This window comes from Ruditapes philippinarum, unplaced genomic scaffold (assembly GCF_026571515.1).
Source record: "Ruditapes philippinarum isolate M1 unplaced genomic scaffold, ASM2657151v2 ctg4221_1_1_1_1, whole genome shotgun sequence".
In the NCBI taxonomy this organism is placed as follows: Eukaryota; Metazoa; Mollusca; class Bivalvia; order Venerida; family Veneridae; genus Ruditapes; species Ruditapes philippinarum.
Window position 1 is genome coordinate 1 of NW_026865215.1, and position 18,555 is coordinate 18,555.

Here is an 18,555-nt window from a genome sequence, read left to right on the forward strand (position 1 = left end):
TAACTTCTATTATTGTTGTCTTTCAAATATATGATAAATTTCAACAGTAACATGAAACTAAACTGCAAATAATACTACTGAACCAATTGATATAAATTAAGCACATGAGTAGCATATATATACAACATGTTTTAAGAAAGGTAGGGCTTTATTTTTCATTCATTTTATTTTTAGAGTATTTGAGGTCACTTAAATGTTTCAAAGAGACTTCATCAGAGACAAAGCGGTGTCAAAGTACGATTGCTACGAATCTAAGAGAATTAGAAGACGGCGGCAGACGACAACAAATGTCCACATACCAGTACGAGACTGCTAAATGCCAGTAAGTTAGCCACTTAAATAATTAGTTTAAAATTATATGCATGCATTTTAGTTTAAACAAATATTTACAAATGAAACTTTAAATAAAGTGAAATGCATAAAAAATATATTTATTTAATTTTACCCATGAAATATGGTGCTATATCAGTCAAATATATTTCATATTTTTTAAAAGTAAATATGAAATATAAATATGAAAGTGGGCGGAGTCAAAACTCATATTTATTTTGGCTGCTTTGCAGAAAAAAATTGAGACACCACATAAATACGTTTTCGGTATATACCGAAATTGCTTTGAATGATAAATGCTTAAAAATTGTCTTTAACCAACGAATGAACTTAACAGGTCTAATTCATCTTTTCACAACGCGAATCAAATTACAGATTATTCAGCGAAAATGGTAAAAATCGGTGCAAAAAAAAGATATTTGTCTATTTTGTGATCATGATTTCTGCAAGCGTCTAGAGGTACTGCTCCAATCCTGTATTGAGCTAAATCCATTTAGGCTAAGGGACTTCTTTCGCCATTTTGTTTGAAAAAAAACTGATAAATACAAAAAACTTTTTGTTGAATTTTGTTTTGAAAACTATCTAGAATGGTAGAAAATGGTCTAACTAAGAAAATAAATCCGGACACCAATATCTTTAATTCAGTCATTAACGCTGTACAGACATTTAAAGAGTTGTTTACGTGACGTCACAATATAGCGCTAAATATCGCGTGCAAAACAATAATTATATATTACTGCGCGCTGTACAATTGCATTTGCGTAGCAAACAAGGGGGTTCGTAACCATTTTTCTTTGATAATGAAATTAAATAAAAAGGTTATTTTTTCGTTTTTCGTGAAATATCGTATATATTTTCACTCAACATGATAAAATGCCACATATTTTCACTCGCCGTCCCGGCTCGTGAAAATATGTGGCATTTTATCATGTTGAGTGAAATATATTCCATATTTCACTCAAACGAAAAAATATCCTCTTAATATTATGTTAGATCTATATCATAACATAAAGCTTATAATTATATTGATATATTTTTTTCCATTCCATATTATGTTTTTTGCTGTTACAAATGCAATGCGTATATCATAATATATAATATCACATTAAATAGAATAAAAGGTCAAAGTAACAAAATCATTCATATTCACATATGTATAAGATATGAGATGCTTGCACAGTGTATTAAAGGCCGCCTAAATCCGTTCATTTCTTAAAGGCCCATTAAGCCCTCAATACAGTATTAGAAATGTTCTTTTATTTCTCGGAACCTCTTGTTACGTCCGGTGTTTTGTTACAGTTTCCAAACTCATTAGCCATCAGCACATTATAGCGATTTGGTATTTTCTATGGAAATCAAAATGCCTACATTTTGCTACCTGTATGACAAATTATTTCACGTTCAGCATTTGTTTCCTTATGCTATTAGCATCTCGCATGCTGTAAATTCTTGACCAATACAGCAAAGCACGTGTTTGTCCTTTCTAAGGAAGGGAAATGTGCTCTTTGCCAAGGAGTTTGAAGCAATTTGATTATGACTAAAGAATCATAAAACTTGAACTGAGAAAGTCGAGTAAAACATAATCTCTTGATATTTGTATTATAAGAATTAATTCTTGCGTATTAGTGTATGCTTTAAAAAGAAATACAATGTACTTGCAAAAATAAAATATTTTATTAAAGTTTTAAATTGCATACATAGAGACCATATGCTAGGAACGTATCCTATATCTTTCTTTCTTTCCTTCAGACTTAAAGTACAACTCATGGAGTGTGATATAGGGGTGTGGAAAAACAAATGTTCAGACAGTGTCGCCGGACTGAAAAATGAATTTGAGTGCAATGTATTACCAAGTTCCTGCAAAAATAACCGAAATCTACAAAACAGTCTGCAACAGACATGCGCAATACAGAAGTTCGCGCGTCAACTTCGGTCAGGATCCTCGAAACGCTTTTCTTTGACTTCTGTGATGATGACAATTCTAAGTGCCAGTATTGTACTTTTAGTGCTGTGATACCTCTTGTAATTAAATGCGTATTTATTGTACATTTATCTCCTGTTGACGGAATTGATATATATGTCTTTAATGTTACCAAAGACATCTTTATTGTGCATGCTTGAATGTTGATTTCCCGTTCCCTTAGTATGTGAGATGGTAGTATATAAAAATGCACAGCATTGTCCGTAATTCCGAATAATGCTAACGGCCTCCTGTATATACTTGTGTATATAGAATTTCAATTTCATAAAGGTGTGCAAATTGATCTTTTATAGAATTAATGTAAATAATCTTGTGGCATATGAATATATACATTTTTGTAGATATGTTTTATGAGTACCTAAAATGCATAAGGAATTTTAAAATCGTGAATTTGCATAATATTTTTATATAATAATAACAACTGTGTACGAATTATTCGAAAAATTATACAGCACTGTACTATCCCCAATTTCACTTACCTAGGGACAAAACTTTCAATGGTGGAAGGTTTGAATAGCATTACATTTTTTTATAGAATGCATACTCTTTTTTAATCTAGTAGATAAACAACTAAATGTATACATACATGCAAAAGTAGGGATCATTGCGGAACGCATACGCGCTGAATTATAATACTGCACGTTAGCTTCGTCGCTTTTCATTGGTTAACCGTGACGTTTATATAGTTTTATATATTTATTGGCGTCTATTAAAAATCTAACCTACTTGTATTTTAAATAACCTTGTGTTATCTTCTAAATTTTGTCTTCTAGAAAATATAAACACGGTGTGTATGTCATCATATGAGTGTACATGTAACATAAGTGATTATGAATTTATGTGTAAATATTGATTAATTTGAGTATGTGCAATAAAGGTGATTATTAAAAACTATTTTGATTTTGTTTCTGATATCAATTTTGATATGTCATGAGCGAATTTCATTCAAGCACCAAAAGAATTAAAATAAACAAATAAATAAAGTAAAACAAAAAAATAGTAAAAATTGTAACATTTTACTGATGCCTGTAACTTTCAAAAATGCATAATTTATTGTATTCCCTATGAAGAAAATGCTTGTTTGTGAGTTTCTAAAAGTAATAAGAACTTTTGATCATCAAGTATAAGTATGATGATTCTGATTATTAGCTTAAGATATAATATTGCCAAAGAAAAAGATAGCAACTTTGGTTGACTAGTCAGGGCGAATCCATGATTTCTGGTTTAGGTGTCACGTGGGAGGTTGCGATTGATGTCGCACGCGGTTAGCCGCGAGCACAAACAATGAAGCTTCGGGTGGGGTAGGTATGAGAGGGCGAAAGACCACATTGGGTATGGCCAGCAAATTATCATTTTTCATATTATTTATATATTTATTAGTAACATTTTAGTAACTATTTACTTGAAAGTGTCTTTGTGTATTCATTGGGAGCAAAACGTTTATGATTATCTTTCATTAGTTGTAAAGCTGTCGGATTTTTATGACAATAATGTCGTGTCTATAGCTTAATTCTTTCGAAGCCTATCAGTGCATCGAAGAAAAGTAACAGCCATATTATAATGCCTACAACCGGACTCTGGGTCAATATTTTATAGAAAGAAATAACCCATTTCTGACTCGTCTCCACATATAAAATAAAAATGTATTGATACGCCCACACCACCAAGTCAAAACGACTACAAACTACTTCAATTGTCGTAATTACTTATGCGTAATTACTGTTGTTGGTGCCATTGAAAAGTGGTTTCATTGAACTTTGAGTTGCCGTGACATTTTCCTTGAATTAGAAACTGCTCTTTGTATTTGAAACATAAGTTATTTTACTTTTTTGATGGTTTTACATTTTGTTGACCTTTCTAGTAGTTTTTAACTGTATATTAACTTATTTGGAATCAAATAGATCCTGCTCTTTGTGAATACAAAAACAAGACCCCCCACATTTTTTTCCGTTATGATAACATTTAGAGGACAACAGCCTTTGAAAAGAGAAGAGGAGCGCATATTTTTAGAGGTGTTGTACCGTAACCCGGAAGTAGTATTATACATGTCAAACATGGCCGACAGAATGCCGAACCACGTAACTGTTTGGATGAATTATCTAAAAAATGCCGTTAATGAAGGAGATTATTCCGTTATTGGCATATTAATTGCAGTATTTGTAGTTTTTCTAACGTTTTGTGAGTATAAACTTATAATGTGTTTTATCTGTTACTTTATTTATATGAAAATTCTTTAAACATATGGTTTCGGCCTGTTTGACTTAGTGGGAGGGGTAAGGTAAAATTTTTAAAACAGTTTTATTTAGATTCATACGTTCAGTTGCTTATTCATAGAATAATTAAAAATAAATTTAACTGTGCAAAAATAATGTTTTACTTTTAGTAGTTCAATGCATTTTATATTACATTTTTTTTCCTACAGGTGTGTTTTGTCAGTTTATTATCTATGCCACATAATTTTTTTTTCAGTAATATTCAGTGTGTTTAGACAGAGAGGCAACAAACGTAGGGGTGTTCTGTTGCTAGGAAGCTGTGATGCTGGCAAGACATTGCTCTACACGAGGGTATGGAAAATTCTTAAAATAACCGCACAATTCCTCTTTGATTTAATAATCACTTTTTTACAGTATAAATGCATGGTTTGTTTTTATACAAGTTTTGCTCAGTTGTGAACGATAAAGAATTTTTTTTATTTACAAAATTTAAAGAAATTCTTTTATTTACAAAATTTGAGCCGCGTCACAACAAAACCAAGGTAATGCATTTTGCCTGCTGCACAGTAAATGGGCCAATTGTGTTAGCATCTAAGTCAAAAAATAAAGTTAAACATACAAGACAATATTTGCTCTTTTTAAGTACCTTAGGGTGTCTATAACAATATTTTTGAAAAGAAAGGATAACTTTTTGGAGACCTTTTTCAAAATTTTACATCTCTTGCGGACTGTGTGGGTAGGGGACGGATGTTACAAAGATATACTAAATGTCTTAATATCTTACAGTTTATAATAAAAATTGTATTATTTCTCTTTATTTTATAAAAATATTATGTGTTCTGATTAATGTTACAAAAAAAATCCAGAAAATTCATCTTAGATATATAAATATTTGCAATCAAATTTTCAGTATTTTTCACACAAAATGAAATTTTCAAACATGTTAGAAACAGAGAAATAAAACAAAGATAGGTACACCAAATCATATTTAAATCAAATATGCAAACACATTTCTTATAAAACAGTAGAAATTAAAGGACTTTCCTATGTATATTTCTTGTCAGATAACCCAAAAATGAATTGTATCAGGGGGACGGATGTTACATTTTTGGGGGGACGGATGTTACACAAGATGTTTAAAGCTCATGGGTTATACTTTTTTTGGTTTTATTTTAAAGTAATAAATTTTATAAGAGTATATGCTTTGTACAGCACAATAAATGTAAAATAATTGAACAAATTATGAGAAAAATGTAGAAATATACCCGACAATTATGGAGTTTCTTACTATTTGCGTTTCACAATGAAAAGTTGCATTGACTTAGTTTTCTTCCATTTATCTTACATTTGAATGAACATTGAAATGTTTTGAATAAAATAAAAACATTGCTAATTAAATAAAGGAATCTTTGTTTACTGATAATGCATTAACATTAAAGAGAAACTGTCATACCAACGGTACCTTTCTATACATGAAATTATTTACAAAATACTTTAATTAAATAATAAGATTTATATTGTAAAAGATATGATACAGTGTGAATTAAATAAGTTTTCAGATTGAAACATATGCAAGCTTGAATTTTTCATTACTAAATACATAAATTATGCACAATTTAAAATTTTCATTAAAAATTATAAGATTTTAAATTGTTGCAATTAAGTTCTATTGATTAATGTGGAATGTTAGCAGCATTATCCAAAAATTTCATAATGATTCAGTATCATAATCTCATTATTTCTAACTTTTAATAATTCTCTGTGTAAATATTTCAGTGTACATGAACTGCTTAACTTAATGAACTTATTTGTCATTCAATAAAATTTATAGGTGCAAAATAATTTGCAAAGCGTTTATTTACAGAATAATTTTCACAATTATTCCAACTTTTTAATTACAGGAATCATTACCATATCCTTTACTTACAAGTTTCTTTCACTTTATTAACAATAATTAAATGGGTCAAATTGTATGAAAATGTGCTTGAGTTTTTTGGGGGAAAAAATCTAAAAATTTTAATCAGGGTGTTGAATTATATTTCTTTATTTGTTTATTTTTCATTGACTACATATTTAGCCTATAAAATTTTGAAGTTCAATAAATCCTTTGACTTAATTGATCTTCATCTTTAATACTTAATGACAGACATTCTTGAAACAGATATAGTAGTCCCTCCCACTGTTTTTAAGCATACTATATATCACCCTTAATTGGCACCCCTACTGTTTTGTAATATATCACACTTCCCAATATACAATATACAGAGCTCCCAATATACAGCTCGTTAACTTCCAATAAAGTGCCAGCCCCTTCTGTGTGTATAGATTTAGGATCCATATCCCACTGTTTTATGAGGGGCTGGGATACATGGTTTGTTAACTATTAAAGGCTAAAGAATTTATGTTTTAACAATTGACCAATTTTAATCACAAAGATACTTTCAACATCTCTATCGTTTGCACCTCTTGCTATCTCTCCTGTTATGGATTTTGTGTTTGTTTCTTCTAGTTTTTTTTTTTTAAATTATAGTATTTTATTTGTTGTGTGAAACATTCCTATACAGTTGCAAAGCTTACTACTTCTCTATCATGCATCATAAGAACAAGATAAGTTTCGTATTACTGTAAAAAGAATTTTTAGTTCAATTCTGTAACATCCGTCCCCTTCTGTACCCTTAGTTTGTAAACACAGAATAACAAAAGATTATATTTGTTATAAATTCATATAAGCTTAAATATTATCTTAATAAACTCATAGGTCCACTTGAGGTTAAAAAATAACATAAAAATTATATTTCAAAGTAAATAATTTTGTTTCCAGAGCAAAAAAATACTGATTTTTTTTCAAAATTAAGGAATTTCGTGTTAACAAATAATATTTTTTTTATAAATACATCATTTCAGTGTTTTATTTCTGTTATTTCTTCAATTTTCATTGTAACTTTGGTGTTTTAGTTTAAAATTCCCTTTTCAGTTACAGTTTATGTGAGTTTTAATAAGCACCTTATATAGGGGGACGGATGTTACGGGGACGGATGTTACAGACAACTTTTACATTATTGTATTTTTTTTCTCATAAACATAGAAATTGGCATTTTTTATAACATTTTCATTGTAAAACTATCATTAAGCACCAGAAACATTGTTTTTTATGAGTATTGTTTTATAATTGGATATTTTATGAGAGGGGGACGGATGTTACAGCTTTTTCATCACAAAATTTTTTTTACCACTAAAATGCCTACTATGGTAAAAATGTTTGAAAATTTGAATTGAAAACACTTAACATATGTTTTTAATTCATATTTCATTAGATTGAGACAATAAAGTTCTATTTTATTTGTTATTGCTTAAAGGTATTCTTGTTTGCTTAACAACTGAATTTTGAAGAAACTGATGCATTACAAAAGTCTGATTTTACTAAAATCCTCTTAACGATAAAAACCAGAATGATGTATACCAAGTATTATATATCACTGGAAAGGTTATTAAATTTTCTATGTACATGTAAACAAATTTAAGTGATAAATTAAAACAGATAATATTGGTGTTAATTCTAAAAACACCAAAAAAACAGATGCTAACACATTACATGTAAAATTGGATATTTTTAGGGTATAAAAATGTCTGTATCTTTATTTTGGGTAATGCTATCACAAATTTTTTTTGGGCACATTTGCTTTATAGTAAGTCCTTTGTAAAAACACAAAAAAATAATAGAAAATGCAATATATTTTTTGAAAAAGCCTGCATTACATGTATTTTTGAAAAATTGGCCCATTTACTGTGCAGCAGGCAATTTGCAACCAGCATGTATCCAGACCAGCTTGCACATCCGCGCAGTCTGATCAGGATCCATGCTGTTCGCTTACAAACCCTATTACAAGTAGAGAAACTGACAGCGAACAGCATGGATCTTTATCAGACTGCGTGGATGCGCAGGCTGGTCTGGATCCATGCTGGTCACAAACCCACTTTGTTGGTTTTGTCATGATGCGGCTCAATTTTGTCTCATTTGTCTTACAAAACTGTTTCAGGAATGACTAAATGTTATTAATAATCATTTGTAAATATTCACGATTATGTTTTTACATTTTTTTAAAATATAAAAATTATTATGCTGAGCATTGGGTAATTGCAAAGAAACAGTTCTTCGACCTGTATGAAATTTGCCTCATGGTCATACATTTAAAAGCACAGATTGTTTAAGTGTATTGATTAAAAGTTGATTGTAAACCTTTCCCTTATCAGGTTGTTCACTAGCCATGAAATCCTAAGGGTCATTTTGACCAGTTTTGACCAGTTTTTCCAACTACAAGGGCAAATACCCATGATTTTAACAAAATTTGACGCTGCAGTTAAAATCATGAGGGTCAAATCAGGTCTTGGAAATTTGAAGTGTCAAAGCGTCATTTCAAGGGTCAAACGGACACGGTCACCCTGCTCATAAAAGTGATTTTGGACACCTATCTACATGTATTACCACATGCAAGGGTCTTTAAATTTGATTGCAAAGATGTTTTTAAAATAAGGACACTCAGACAAAGTTAATACAAACTGTATGAGGGAAAGGGCTATGAGCATTGATTGTTTTATTTTTATGTCAGAGAGTCTAGCTATACAGTCAGTCATATATTGTATGTTACTTATCACAATTGATGTAATCCATATATGTAATACATTGTTATTTCAGCTGGTTTATAGGAAATACAAAGCTACATTTACATCTATATCAGCAAATTCTGGAACATACACTATCCCAGATACGGTAAAGTACATGTACTTTGTTTAAAAAAAGAAAAGAAGATAATGTATAACAGAGCATTTATTTTTATTAGCCAATTATGAAGACCTTACTTTTTCCCTAGGGGCCTGCTATATTAAATGACTTTAATAAATAAAATTTCTTATGATTACATTGTTAACATGGTGGAAGAAGTCTTTGAATTCCCATCTTGCTGCATTTCAGACTATAACATGCACCAAGATTCTTGATTCATCCATGAATTTTGATTTCAAATATGTTTTTGTTTATAAAAGCAAGTTCAGACAGTAAAGAATCTATTTGTGTAATAGATCTTGTTTCATAGTCAATCCGCTCCCACAGCCCCTTAATGTACTATAAAACACTAATTTTATTCATCAAATTGTACATAATTTCAAATATTTTACTTAACTAAGGCTGGCATGGATTTTTTACAGAATTACAGATTCTTTTAATCCCTTCAAGAAAACTTGTTAACCTATCAGAAAAACAGAGAATACCAGATATACCAGATCATGCTGTCAAACTGGCTGAGTTAATTAAAATGTAAGGCGTAATCAACATTTTGTTGATCTTACTGATTTAATTACATATTTCAGGGTAAAACTTTAAGGATAATTGATCTACCTGGCCATGAAAGAGTGCGACTTCAAATGCTGGAAACACACAAAGATCTGACAAGGTAAAATATCAGAAATTCAGTTACATTATTGACCCTAAACCTTCTGTGTTTGGTGTAATGGATTTGCCCTGTTTTTAATTTAGAACAGTCGAACTGTCCACTCAAAGTTCAAGAGATTTCAATATCAAATAAAAAATATTTTAGCTACCAACAGTATCTTGTCAAAATGCACATATTATATATACTTGTTTATTGGTTCCATCTAGCTTACAGAATGTCAGCGGTTCTACTCGCATGCCAGTTTGTGCCTGAAAAAATGCATAGAGGTGCACCTGAGGCCTTCCTCTATCAGTTAAGCTGGAAAGTCGATGTATGACCTATACTGTGTTGGTGCACCATAAACCCAACCAAAAAAATCTTATTGTAACATTATTCTCATGAGTTATTTGGTGGTGTTGGTAGTTTTCACTCCGGGTCACTACAGTGAGCCACATTGAATTCACCAGAGCACAGTTCAACCACCGCATCATTCCTGGGCAAGCAAAAAGTACTAGTTGCCTTCATTTTTGCAAGGAACTGAAACTTCTGTACATGCCAGAGCTGAGGTACAGTGCGAATGACTGTAGAAAGGATTTCATGATCAATCACAAGGAAAGTGACCTGCGTCGTCCCGGAATCGAACCCGGGTTGCCCGATTCCAGTCCAACGCTCTACCTATTGAGATAAATGGATGGCTTCTTATGACTTATCGCCCTTGATTTGGCTTAAGTATGTTAAATGGTATAAACCAGGCAGTTAAAAGTTGCAGTTATGTCATGAAATATTTTAAGAAAAAACAATAACTATCATGTATAGTATGTCGTTTTAATTGCATATATAACTAGAATGATTATGGTTGTGACAGGTCACATGTACTTTATGAGTAACTGACATTTTGTTGTTATAAAGGTAATTTTGTGACATTTATTTTTTTGTAGGCCTACAAGTTTGTAATATACAGTTTCTCTGATCCTATTGAGAATGGTATAGTTTAAATATAGAAATGCCTTAGAATGGTTTATTAACCAGGTTTTCCGAAGGAAAAAACTGGTTATTAGATTGAGGTATGTCGGCGGGCGGGCGGGCGTAAACAATTTCTTCTGTGCGCAACTCCTCCTACATTTCTCAACGGATTTTGACCAAACTTTCACAGAAGCTTTGTCATCAAGTGCCCTGGCGCATATTGTCGGGGTTTTGCGATTAGATAATATTTGACCTAATTATGGCCCTTTGTTTTTTTTCCTTATATAAAATATATAGTGAACAATTTCTTTTGTGCGCAACTCCTCCTACATTTCTCAACGGATTTTGACCAAACTTTCACAGAAGCTTTGTCATCAAGTGCCCTGACACATATTGCCAGGGTTTTGCAATTGGTATATATTTGACCTAATTATGGCCCTTTTGTTTTTTTTCCTTATACAGAATATATAGTGAACAATTTCTTCTGTGCGCAACTTCTCCTACATTTCTCAACGGATTTTGACCAAACTTTCTCAGAAGCTTTGTCATCAAGTGCCCTGACACATATTGCCAGGGTTTTGCAATTGTTATATATTTGACCTAATTATGGCCCTTTGTTTTTTTTCCTTATATAGAATATATAGTGAACAATTTCTTCTGTGCGCAACTCCTCCTACATTTCTCAACGGATTTTGACCAAACTTTCTTAGAAGCTTTGTTATCAAGTGCCTGGCACATATTGTCGGGGTTTTGTGATTGGATAATATTTGACTGAATTATGGCCCTTTGTATATTTTTTCCTTATACAGAATATATAGTGAACAATTTCTTCTGTGCGCAACTCCTCCTACATTTCTTAACGGATTTTGACCAAACTTTCTTAGAAGCTTTGTTATCAAGTGCCTGGCACATATTGTCGGGGTTTTGTGGTTGGATAATATTTGACCGAATTATGGACCTTTGTATATTTTTTCCTTATACAGAATATATAGTGAACAATTTCTACAGTGCGCAACTTCAAAAATTAAGCAAAAATAAAGTACTGTTTACCTTTCTAAAACATTTGGGGAAAAAAGGCGAATAGACAAAATAAAATTTCTCAATCATTTTTGTTTGAGGAATATTAAAAAAGCCATAATTCCTCCTAAAAATTCAATTAAAAACAAATACCCCTTCATCACAAAGCTTCTGTGAAATATTTTGCTGAAAACCTGGTTGCATCGCATTGCGATGTTCCTTGTAATTTATGTATTATTATTAATTATTTTCAGGGCTATCATGTTTATTGTGGATAGCTCTAGTGTTCAGAAAGACATCAAGGATATAGCAGAGTAAGCTATTCTTTACTATCATTTACCCATCAAGTTCTGAAACTAGTCTTTACTATTATTTAACCATTGAACTCTTAAGCTATTCTTTACTATCATTTACCCATCAAGTTCTGAAACTACATGTAGTCTTTACTATTATTTTACTATTGAACTCTGAAGCTATTCTTTACTATCATTTACCCATCAAGTTCTGAAACTAGTCTTTACTATTATTTTCCTATTGAACTCTTAAGCTATTCTTTACTATCATTTACCCATCAAGTTCTAAAACTAGTCTTTACTATTATTTAACCATTGAACTCTTAAGCTATTCTTTACTATCATTTACCCATCAAGTTCTGAAACTACATGTAGTCTTTACTATTATTTTCCTATTGAACTCTTAAGCTATTCTTTACTATCATTTACCCATTAAACTGCTGTATTGATATGCCACCATTTGCACTCTCCTGCATACTTACCAAACAAATAGTGAGATTTGGTAACTTAATTATTTGTTAGGCTAGCCTCATAGCCTCCAAGTTCCACCATTATCTTTGTTTTCTTGAGATTTGGTTACTTAATTAATTATTTGTTAGGCTAGCCTCCAAGTTCCACCATTATCTTTGTTTTCTTAAGATTTGGTTACTTAATTAATTATTTGTTGGGCTAGCCTCCTAGCCTCCAAGTTCCACCATTATCTTTGTTTTCTTGAGATTTGGTTACTTAATTAATTATTTGTTAGGCTAGCCTCCAAATTCCACCATTATCTTTGTTTTCTTGAGATTTGGTTACTTAATTAATTATTTGTAAAGCTAGCCTCCAAGTTCCGCCATTATCTTTGTTTTCTTGAGATTTGGTTACTTAATTAATTATTTGATTGGCTAGCCTCCAAGTTCCACCATTATCTTTGTTTTCTTGAGATTTGGTTACTTAATTAATTTTTTGTTAGGCTTGCTTCCAAGTTCCACCATTATCTTTGTTTTCTTGAGATTTGGTTACTTAGTTAATTATTTGTTAGGCTAGCTTCCAAGTTCCACCATTATCTTTGTTTTCTTGAGATTTGGTTACTTAATAAATTATTTGTTAGGCTAGCCTCCAAGTTCCACCATTATCTTTGTTTTCTTGAGATTTGGTTACTTAATAAATTATTTGTTAGGCTAGCCTCCAAGTTCCACCATTATCTTTGTTTTCTTGAGATTTGGTCAGTTAATTAATTATTTGTTAGGCTAGCTTCCAAGTTCCACCATTATCTTTGTTTTCTTGAGATTTGGTTACTTAATTAGTTATTTGTTAGGCTAGCCTCCAAGTTCCACCATTTCTTTTGTTTTCTTGAGATTTGGTTACTTAATTGATTATTTGTTAGGCTAGCCTCCAAGTTCTACCATTATCTTTGTTTTCTTGAGATTTTAAGTCATACAGGTTACATATACTGTTATTTTATTGTCATATTACTACATAAGTTGCACTGTTTTCACCTGTGGAAGGTTGGTTGTTCTATTCAGGTGCCGTTTTGTGCCTTGTAGAGCAACTCACTGCTGAGAAAAAACCTTTTTACAATAGCAAAACTAATTCTTGACAAAATAAGACTTCACAATAATTTTCACCTTGCAAGAGCAAGTGGTTGTAAGTAGATGTTTAATTGTATAGTATTTAATATTATATCAAGTATTTCTGTAATTGTTTCACTCTTATTTCACTTTTAGGTCATGTTTGTTTCCCCTCCCACTACCTACCAACAAAAATCACAGGCAAATTCATTGCCTAGCAAAAAAAAGATATTTTCTTTACTAAACAAAGAAGCAGAGTCTGTCAATGACAAAATATCTTTATAGAATAACATCTTTATATCTGTCTCATGTTTACGAATTGTAGGGATACAAACTGGGATATATGTTTAATAAAATTATGGTTCTAATTTTGAAACAGATACTTAGCATTCAAAATTAGTTTTGAATTCCATGTAATTTTAGATAGCAAAACACATATTTAGGATAAAAAAGAATCAACCTACCCAATCTGGGATTGGTCACAGGAGGGGAAACAAAAATAATTTTAAAGCTGGCCTAAATGTATGTCAATAACTTATTATGTTTGACATGTTATAATATCATGATTTTAAATTATATTCTATATAGGTACCTTTACACAGTATTAAGTGACAGCAAAATCTCAAGTATTTGTCCACCAGTACTCATTGTGTGTAATAAACAAGACTTAACCTTTTCTAAGGGGGCAAAGGTCATTCAAAGTCAATTGGAGAAAGAAATGTAAGTACAGCTTGATTGATATAATATACCCAGTTTATATGTAGACAAATATGAAGTTATTATTAAAGGAACTCCACTGAGGTCAAAAAAACCTAAAAATGAAAAAAATTGAAATTTTACATAGATCAAGTGAAGCGCTGAATTTGTGAATGTGGAAAAATCTGGAAAGGATAATTAAAGAATATACTAATAATTTAATTGAAAATAAATTTTGATGTGTTTCTTTTCCCAATATGAGATCAAAAAGTTTACAAATCTTGCAAAACTAGACAGGCCCATCATGCATTAAAACCTCAGTGCCCTTTGAAAATGGTGATTTGTTTTGTGGTACTTCATTAAATGGTTGTGTATTTCTATATTTGGTTGTTGAGTTCCTTGAAATTTAAATTACACTGCTAAATCAACATTAAGTTTAAAGGTATAAAAAAAGTAAGTTGCACCTTTTGATGATTTTAAATACAGAAATTGAACATTTGAAGGGAAAGAAATTAATGACTTTTTTTCAGTGATAAAAATATCTAAAAACAAAGTGAAATTAACAAAGTTAAAGATTATACTCTTTACATTTATATTATTTTATAGAAAACATGTATCGCATGGTGAGAAAAACGTTAAGCCTGACCGGGACTCGAATACGGGACCCTCAGAGTACCATTTCAGGGCTCTACAAACTGAGCTATCTGGCCTCTTACACATTTTCTACCATGAATAATGAGCAGTTCTGAACTGAGACACATGTACAATAAAATTGCACAATTGTGTCAGATAATCTTTATTTTTCTAAACTTTCAGCAACACTTTGCGAGTTACTAAATCAGCCGCGTTACAAGACACATCAGCGGGAAACAATAACACATATCTCGGCAAGAGGGACAGAGATTTTACATTTGCTGATCTTAAACCCATGCAGGTGGACTTTGTTGAATGTAGCGCTCAAGGGAAGAATTCTGAATCTGAACCGGACCTAGAACAGGTGGAAAAATGGCTGGTGCGTGTAGCCTGAATAATAAAATGTATTGTTTGGTAGTTTTTGGTTGAAAATGATTTTGTGGATGATGGAAATATAAAGTATTAGATCTTACTAGCACAGAAACTTTGTATGGAATCTTGATTTTAACAAACTGTTTTGAAACATTTAAGTAGAAAATATATAAATGAAGTAGCAAATATTATCTTGTTTAAGATTTTTTTGTTGGAATTAATATATTTTTTTTATACTGAATAGCGTTTAGGTATTGGATTTTGTTATTCCTGTGTGAATTCAAAAATGGTTGTTGAGACAGTTTTGGTAATGGATGTAATATGTAAAATCTAGTCTGACAATTAAAGTTGTACAGTCAGGTAGTGTCAGGTGATTGTTATGTACATGTATCTTAATATGTATTAAAATTAGTTTAACAAATTGGCATGAAACAAGAAGGAAAATATATGTACATTTATTGTGTTAATGACATTTAATATTTTTGCATTTTGGTTGACATGTCGTTGTTTTATGGAATCTTTTGAAATAATGTAATAAACCTTGAATCAGTGATGTTTTAGTAACATATTTTGTTAAATTTTTATCATCAATTAAAGCATGTCATTTTATAGTGGTCATCTCTTTTTAAGAACACAAACACTGTAGTTCATGTTGCTATTTATTAAGTCATTCAACTGGTTATCAATAACTTAATTTCTTAAATAAAAGATTTTGATACAAATTTTAGTTCAGCTTGGTTTTTATTCTCCAGGAAGGGATAACATATAGCTGCGACTTTGTCTGTCCATCGGTCAGCTTTCCATGTGGGGGACATAACTCAAGAGGTATCAATAAGAAATTTTGCCCGTTTCAATCTAAATATCCTTGAAATTTGTCAAAAAGGTTGTTTTGATGATTTCTAGCTAAAGTTCGAATATGGGTGATCTGGGGTCAAAACTAGGTCACACAGCCCAAATGTGAAAAAAAAACGTGTTAACACTAGAGGCTAATGTTTTGATCCAAATATCCTCAAAATTTGTCAGAAAGGTTGTTTTGAAGATTTCTAGCCCAAGTTTGTATATGGGTCCCTCGGGGTCAAAAACTAGGTCACACAGCCCAAATATGGAAAAACTTTGTTACTCTAGAGGCCACTTTTTTATCCAAATGTCCTGGAAGTCATACAAAATAAAGGTCAAGGTCACACAGGCCAAATAAAAAATATTAAATTTTGTATGTTGGCAGTGTATCTTGCTTGTGCTTAGTGGTCAGACGATTTTTAGCTCACCTGTCACAAAGTTACAGGGTGAGCTTTTGTGATCCCTTTTCGTCCGTCCGTAAGCTTTTACTTTAAATGACATCTCCTAATAAACCACTAAGCCAATTTCATCCAAACTTCACAGGAATGTCCCTTTGGTGGTCACCTTCAAAAATTTAATTCCATGCAAAACCCAATGAGCTAGAGCTTAGATGTTTAGCATGAAACATCTTCTTATGGGTGTCTACCAAGTTTGTTCAAATAAAAGCCCTTGGGTTAAAATTGGCCCTGCCAGGGGGAGGGGGGAGGCCTATATACAGGTGAGCGACCTCAGGGCCATCATGACCCTCTTGTTCAAATTGTTAAGCCCGCTTCTGTTGAGGTCAACTTAGTTGCCACGTTTCACTTTGGCGATTTGGTGAATGTGCGTCCGTAAGTCCGTGCGTTTGTCTGGAATTGTCCCGTCTATATCTTGCTCATTCTTTGAAGAATTTCAAAAATGATTGATACAAATGTTCACCATGATAGAAAAGTGTGTCACACGCAAATCCCAGGTCCGCCGCTCAAGGGTCAAGGTCATACGTGTGTGTGTGGGGGGGGGGAGGGGTGGTTCCAAAACGTGGCAGGATTTTTAAATAAAATAAACCTTTAAACAAAAGTTCTCCATAGTGAGGCGGAGTGTCATGCAAAAAATTCTGGTGTCTGTGGCAAAGGTAAAGGTTTTACTTCAGGCTCAAAGGTCAAATAATAATTAAAACATTCATTTAAATATAAATTCCATATACATGGATGGATTTTAATTTAACTTAGAACAAATGTTCTCCGTGGTGAGGTGAGTTTATTTATTTGGTTGTCAGTACTGTATCTTGCTTATACTTAGAAGTCAGAGGTTTTTTGTCAAGCCCACTCGCGCTGAGCTCCACACACAATGCACATCGTAATTATGGTTTCAGTTGACTTTTCCATCCATGTGTTAACTGGGAAAATATAATAATTGTTTAATGCATGCTGCATCTGTAAATAGATTCATTTCGGATAAAATCATTCACGCATATTGACACGTGACGGGAATACAAACATTCATATTTATTAGTAAACGTTTTATCTGCACACACAAACATGAGAATACAACTGAATAATTAAAAAATAATATTGGCAGCGGTGGGATTCGAACCCACGCCTCCGAAGAGACTGGTGCCTTAAACCAGCGCCTTAGACCGCTCGGCCACGCTACCTTATTACCCTTTACATGTATGGCAGAGGAAATAAACTTGAGTACCTGCATACAGTTACTAATAAATGCACAGATAAAACTGGTTTGCGACGAGACGAGTGTAAAGGGGAATTAGCTCAAGTGGTAGAGCGCTCGCTTAGCATGTGAGAGGTACCGGGATCGATACCCGGATTCTCCAAGCTGTTCACTTTTATTATTATCAACTTTCACCTACATACATCGTAAATATGGTTTGAGTATAAGTATAAGCTAAACGGTAGCATTTTTATATCAATTAAGTTGTATTTCAGCTTTGTTCCGGACAACAAAACAATGTTGAATTTAAGCTATTTCTAGATTTTAATATTCTGTAGTTCTATTATTTTTTCTTGCAAGTTAAAATAAAAAAAACACAATAATTGCATGATTGCAGGTACTTACATTAAGCAAAGAATACAACATCAACAACAAAACGTTAAAAAAAACAGTGTCGGGAAATGTGATGAAAGAGCTATATCTCAAACAGTTTGTGTATCATCATGTTAGATTTTTATAATTCATAAAAATTAACATGTACATTTTTGCTTTTTAAACACTAAGTTATAAAAAGTAGAAATTGGCAAGCTGTTCTGT

General features: G+C 31.9%; 2 protein-coding genes and 2 non-coding genes across 4 annotated transcripts; 3 read left to right on the forward strand and 1 right to left on the reverse strand.

Moving 5' to 3' along the window:
- Window positions 1–174: 174 nt before the first annotated feature.
- Window positions 175–3,205, forward strand: LOC132728200 (uncharacterized; the record flags this gene model as incomplete). Its single annotated transcript, XM_060713835.1, is given in 2 exon segments — window positions 175–322; window positions 2,080–3,205. Coding segments are annotated over 2 exon segments (413 nt in total), but the record flags the coding sequence as incomplete, so codon positions are not given.
- Window positions 3,206–4,343: 1,138 nt separating this feature from the next.
- On the forward strand, window positions 4,344–16,175 carry LOC132728194 (signal recognition particle receptor subunit beta-like). Its single transcript, XM_060713831.1, has 7 exons — window positions 4,344–4,489; window positions 4,781–4,875; window positions 9,218–9,292; window positions 9,889–9,971; window positions 12,185–12,244; window positions 14,362–14,493; window positions 15,286–16,175. Exons 1-7 carry the CDS (start codon window positions 4,357–4,359, stop codon window positions 15,494–15,496), a joined length of 789 nt encoding a protein of 262 aa, XP_060569814.1. The 5' UTR covers window positions 4,344–4,356; the 3' UTR covers window positions 15,497–16,175.
- A 1,687-nt stretch (window positions 16,176–17,862) lies between these two features.
- Window positions 17,863–17,944, reverse strand: Trnal-aag (transfer RNA leucine (anticodon AAG)). Its single transcript has one exon. It is a non-coding gene; the product is annotated as a tRNA-Leu (tRNA).
- A 104-nt stretch (window positions 17,945–18,048) lies between these two features.
- Trnaa-agc (transfer RNA alanine (anticodon AGC)) lies at window positions 18,049–18,121 on the forward strand. The gene has a single exon. It is a non-coding gene; the product is annotated as a tRNA-Ala (tRNA).
- The last annotated feature ends 434 nt before the right edge of the window (window positions 18,122–18,555 follow it).

Coding starts and splice junctions, on each gene's coding strand:
- LOC132728194 (XM_060713831.1), top strand. CDS start 4,357: ATGTCAAACATGGCCGACAGAATGCCGAACCACGTAACTGTTTGGATG. Junction 9,972..12,184: donor ACACACAAAGATCTGACAAG/GTAAAATATCAG, acceptor AATTATTTTCAG/GGCTATCATGTTTATTGTGG. Junction 14,494..15,285: donor AGTCAATTGGAGAAAGAAAT/GTAAGTACAGCT, acceptor CTAAACTTTCAG/CAACACTTTGCGAGTTACTA.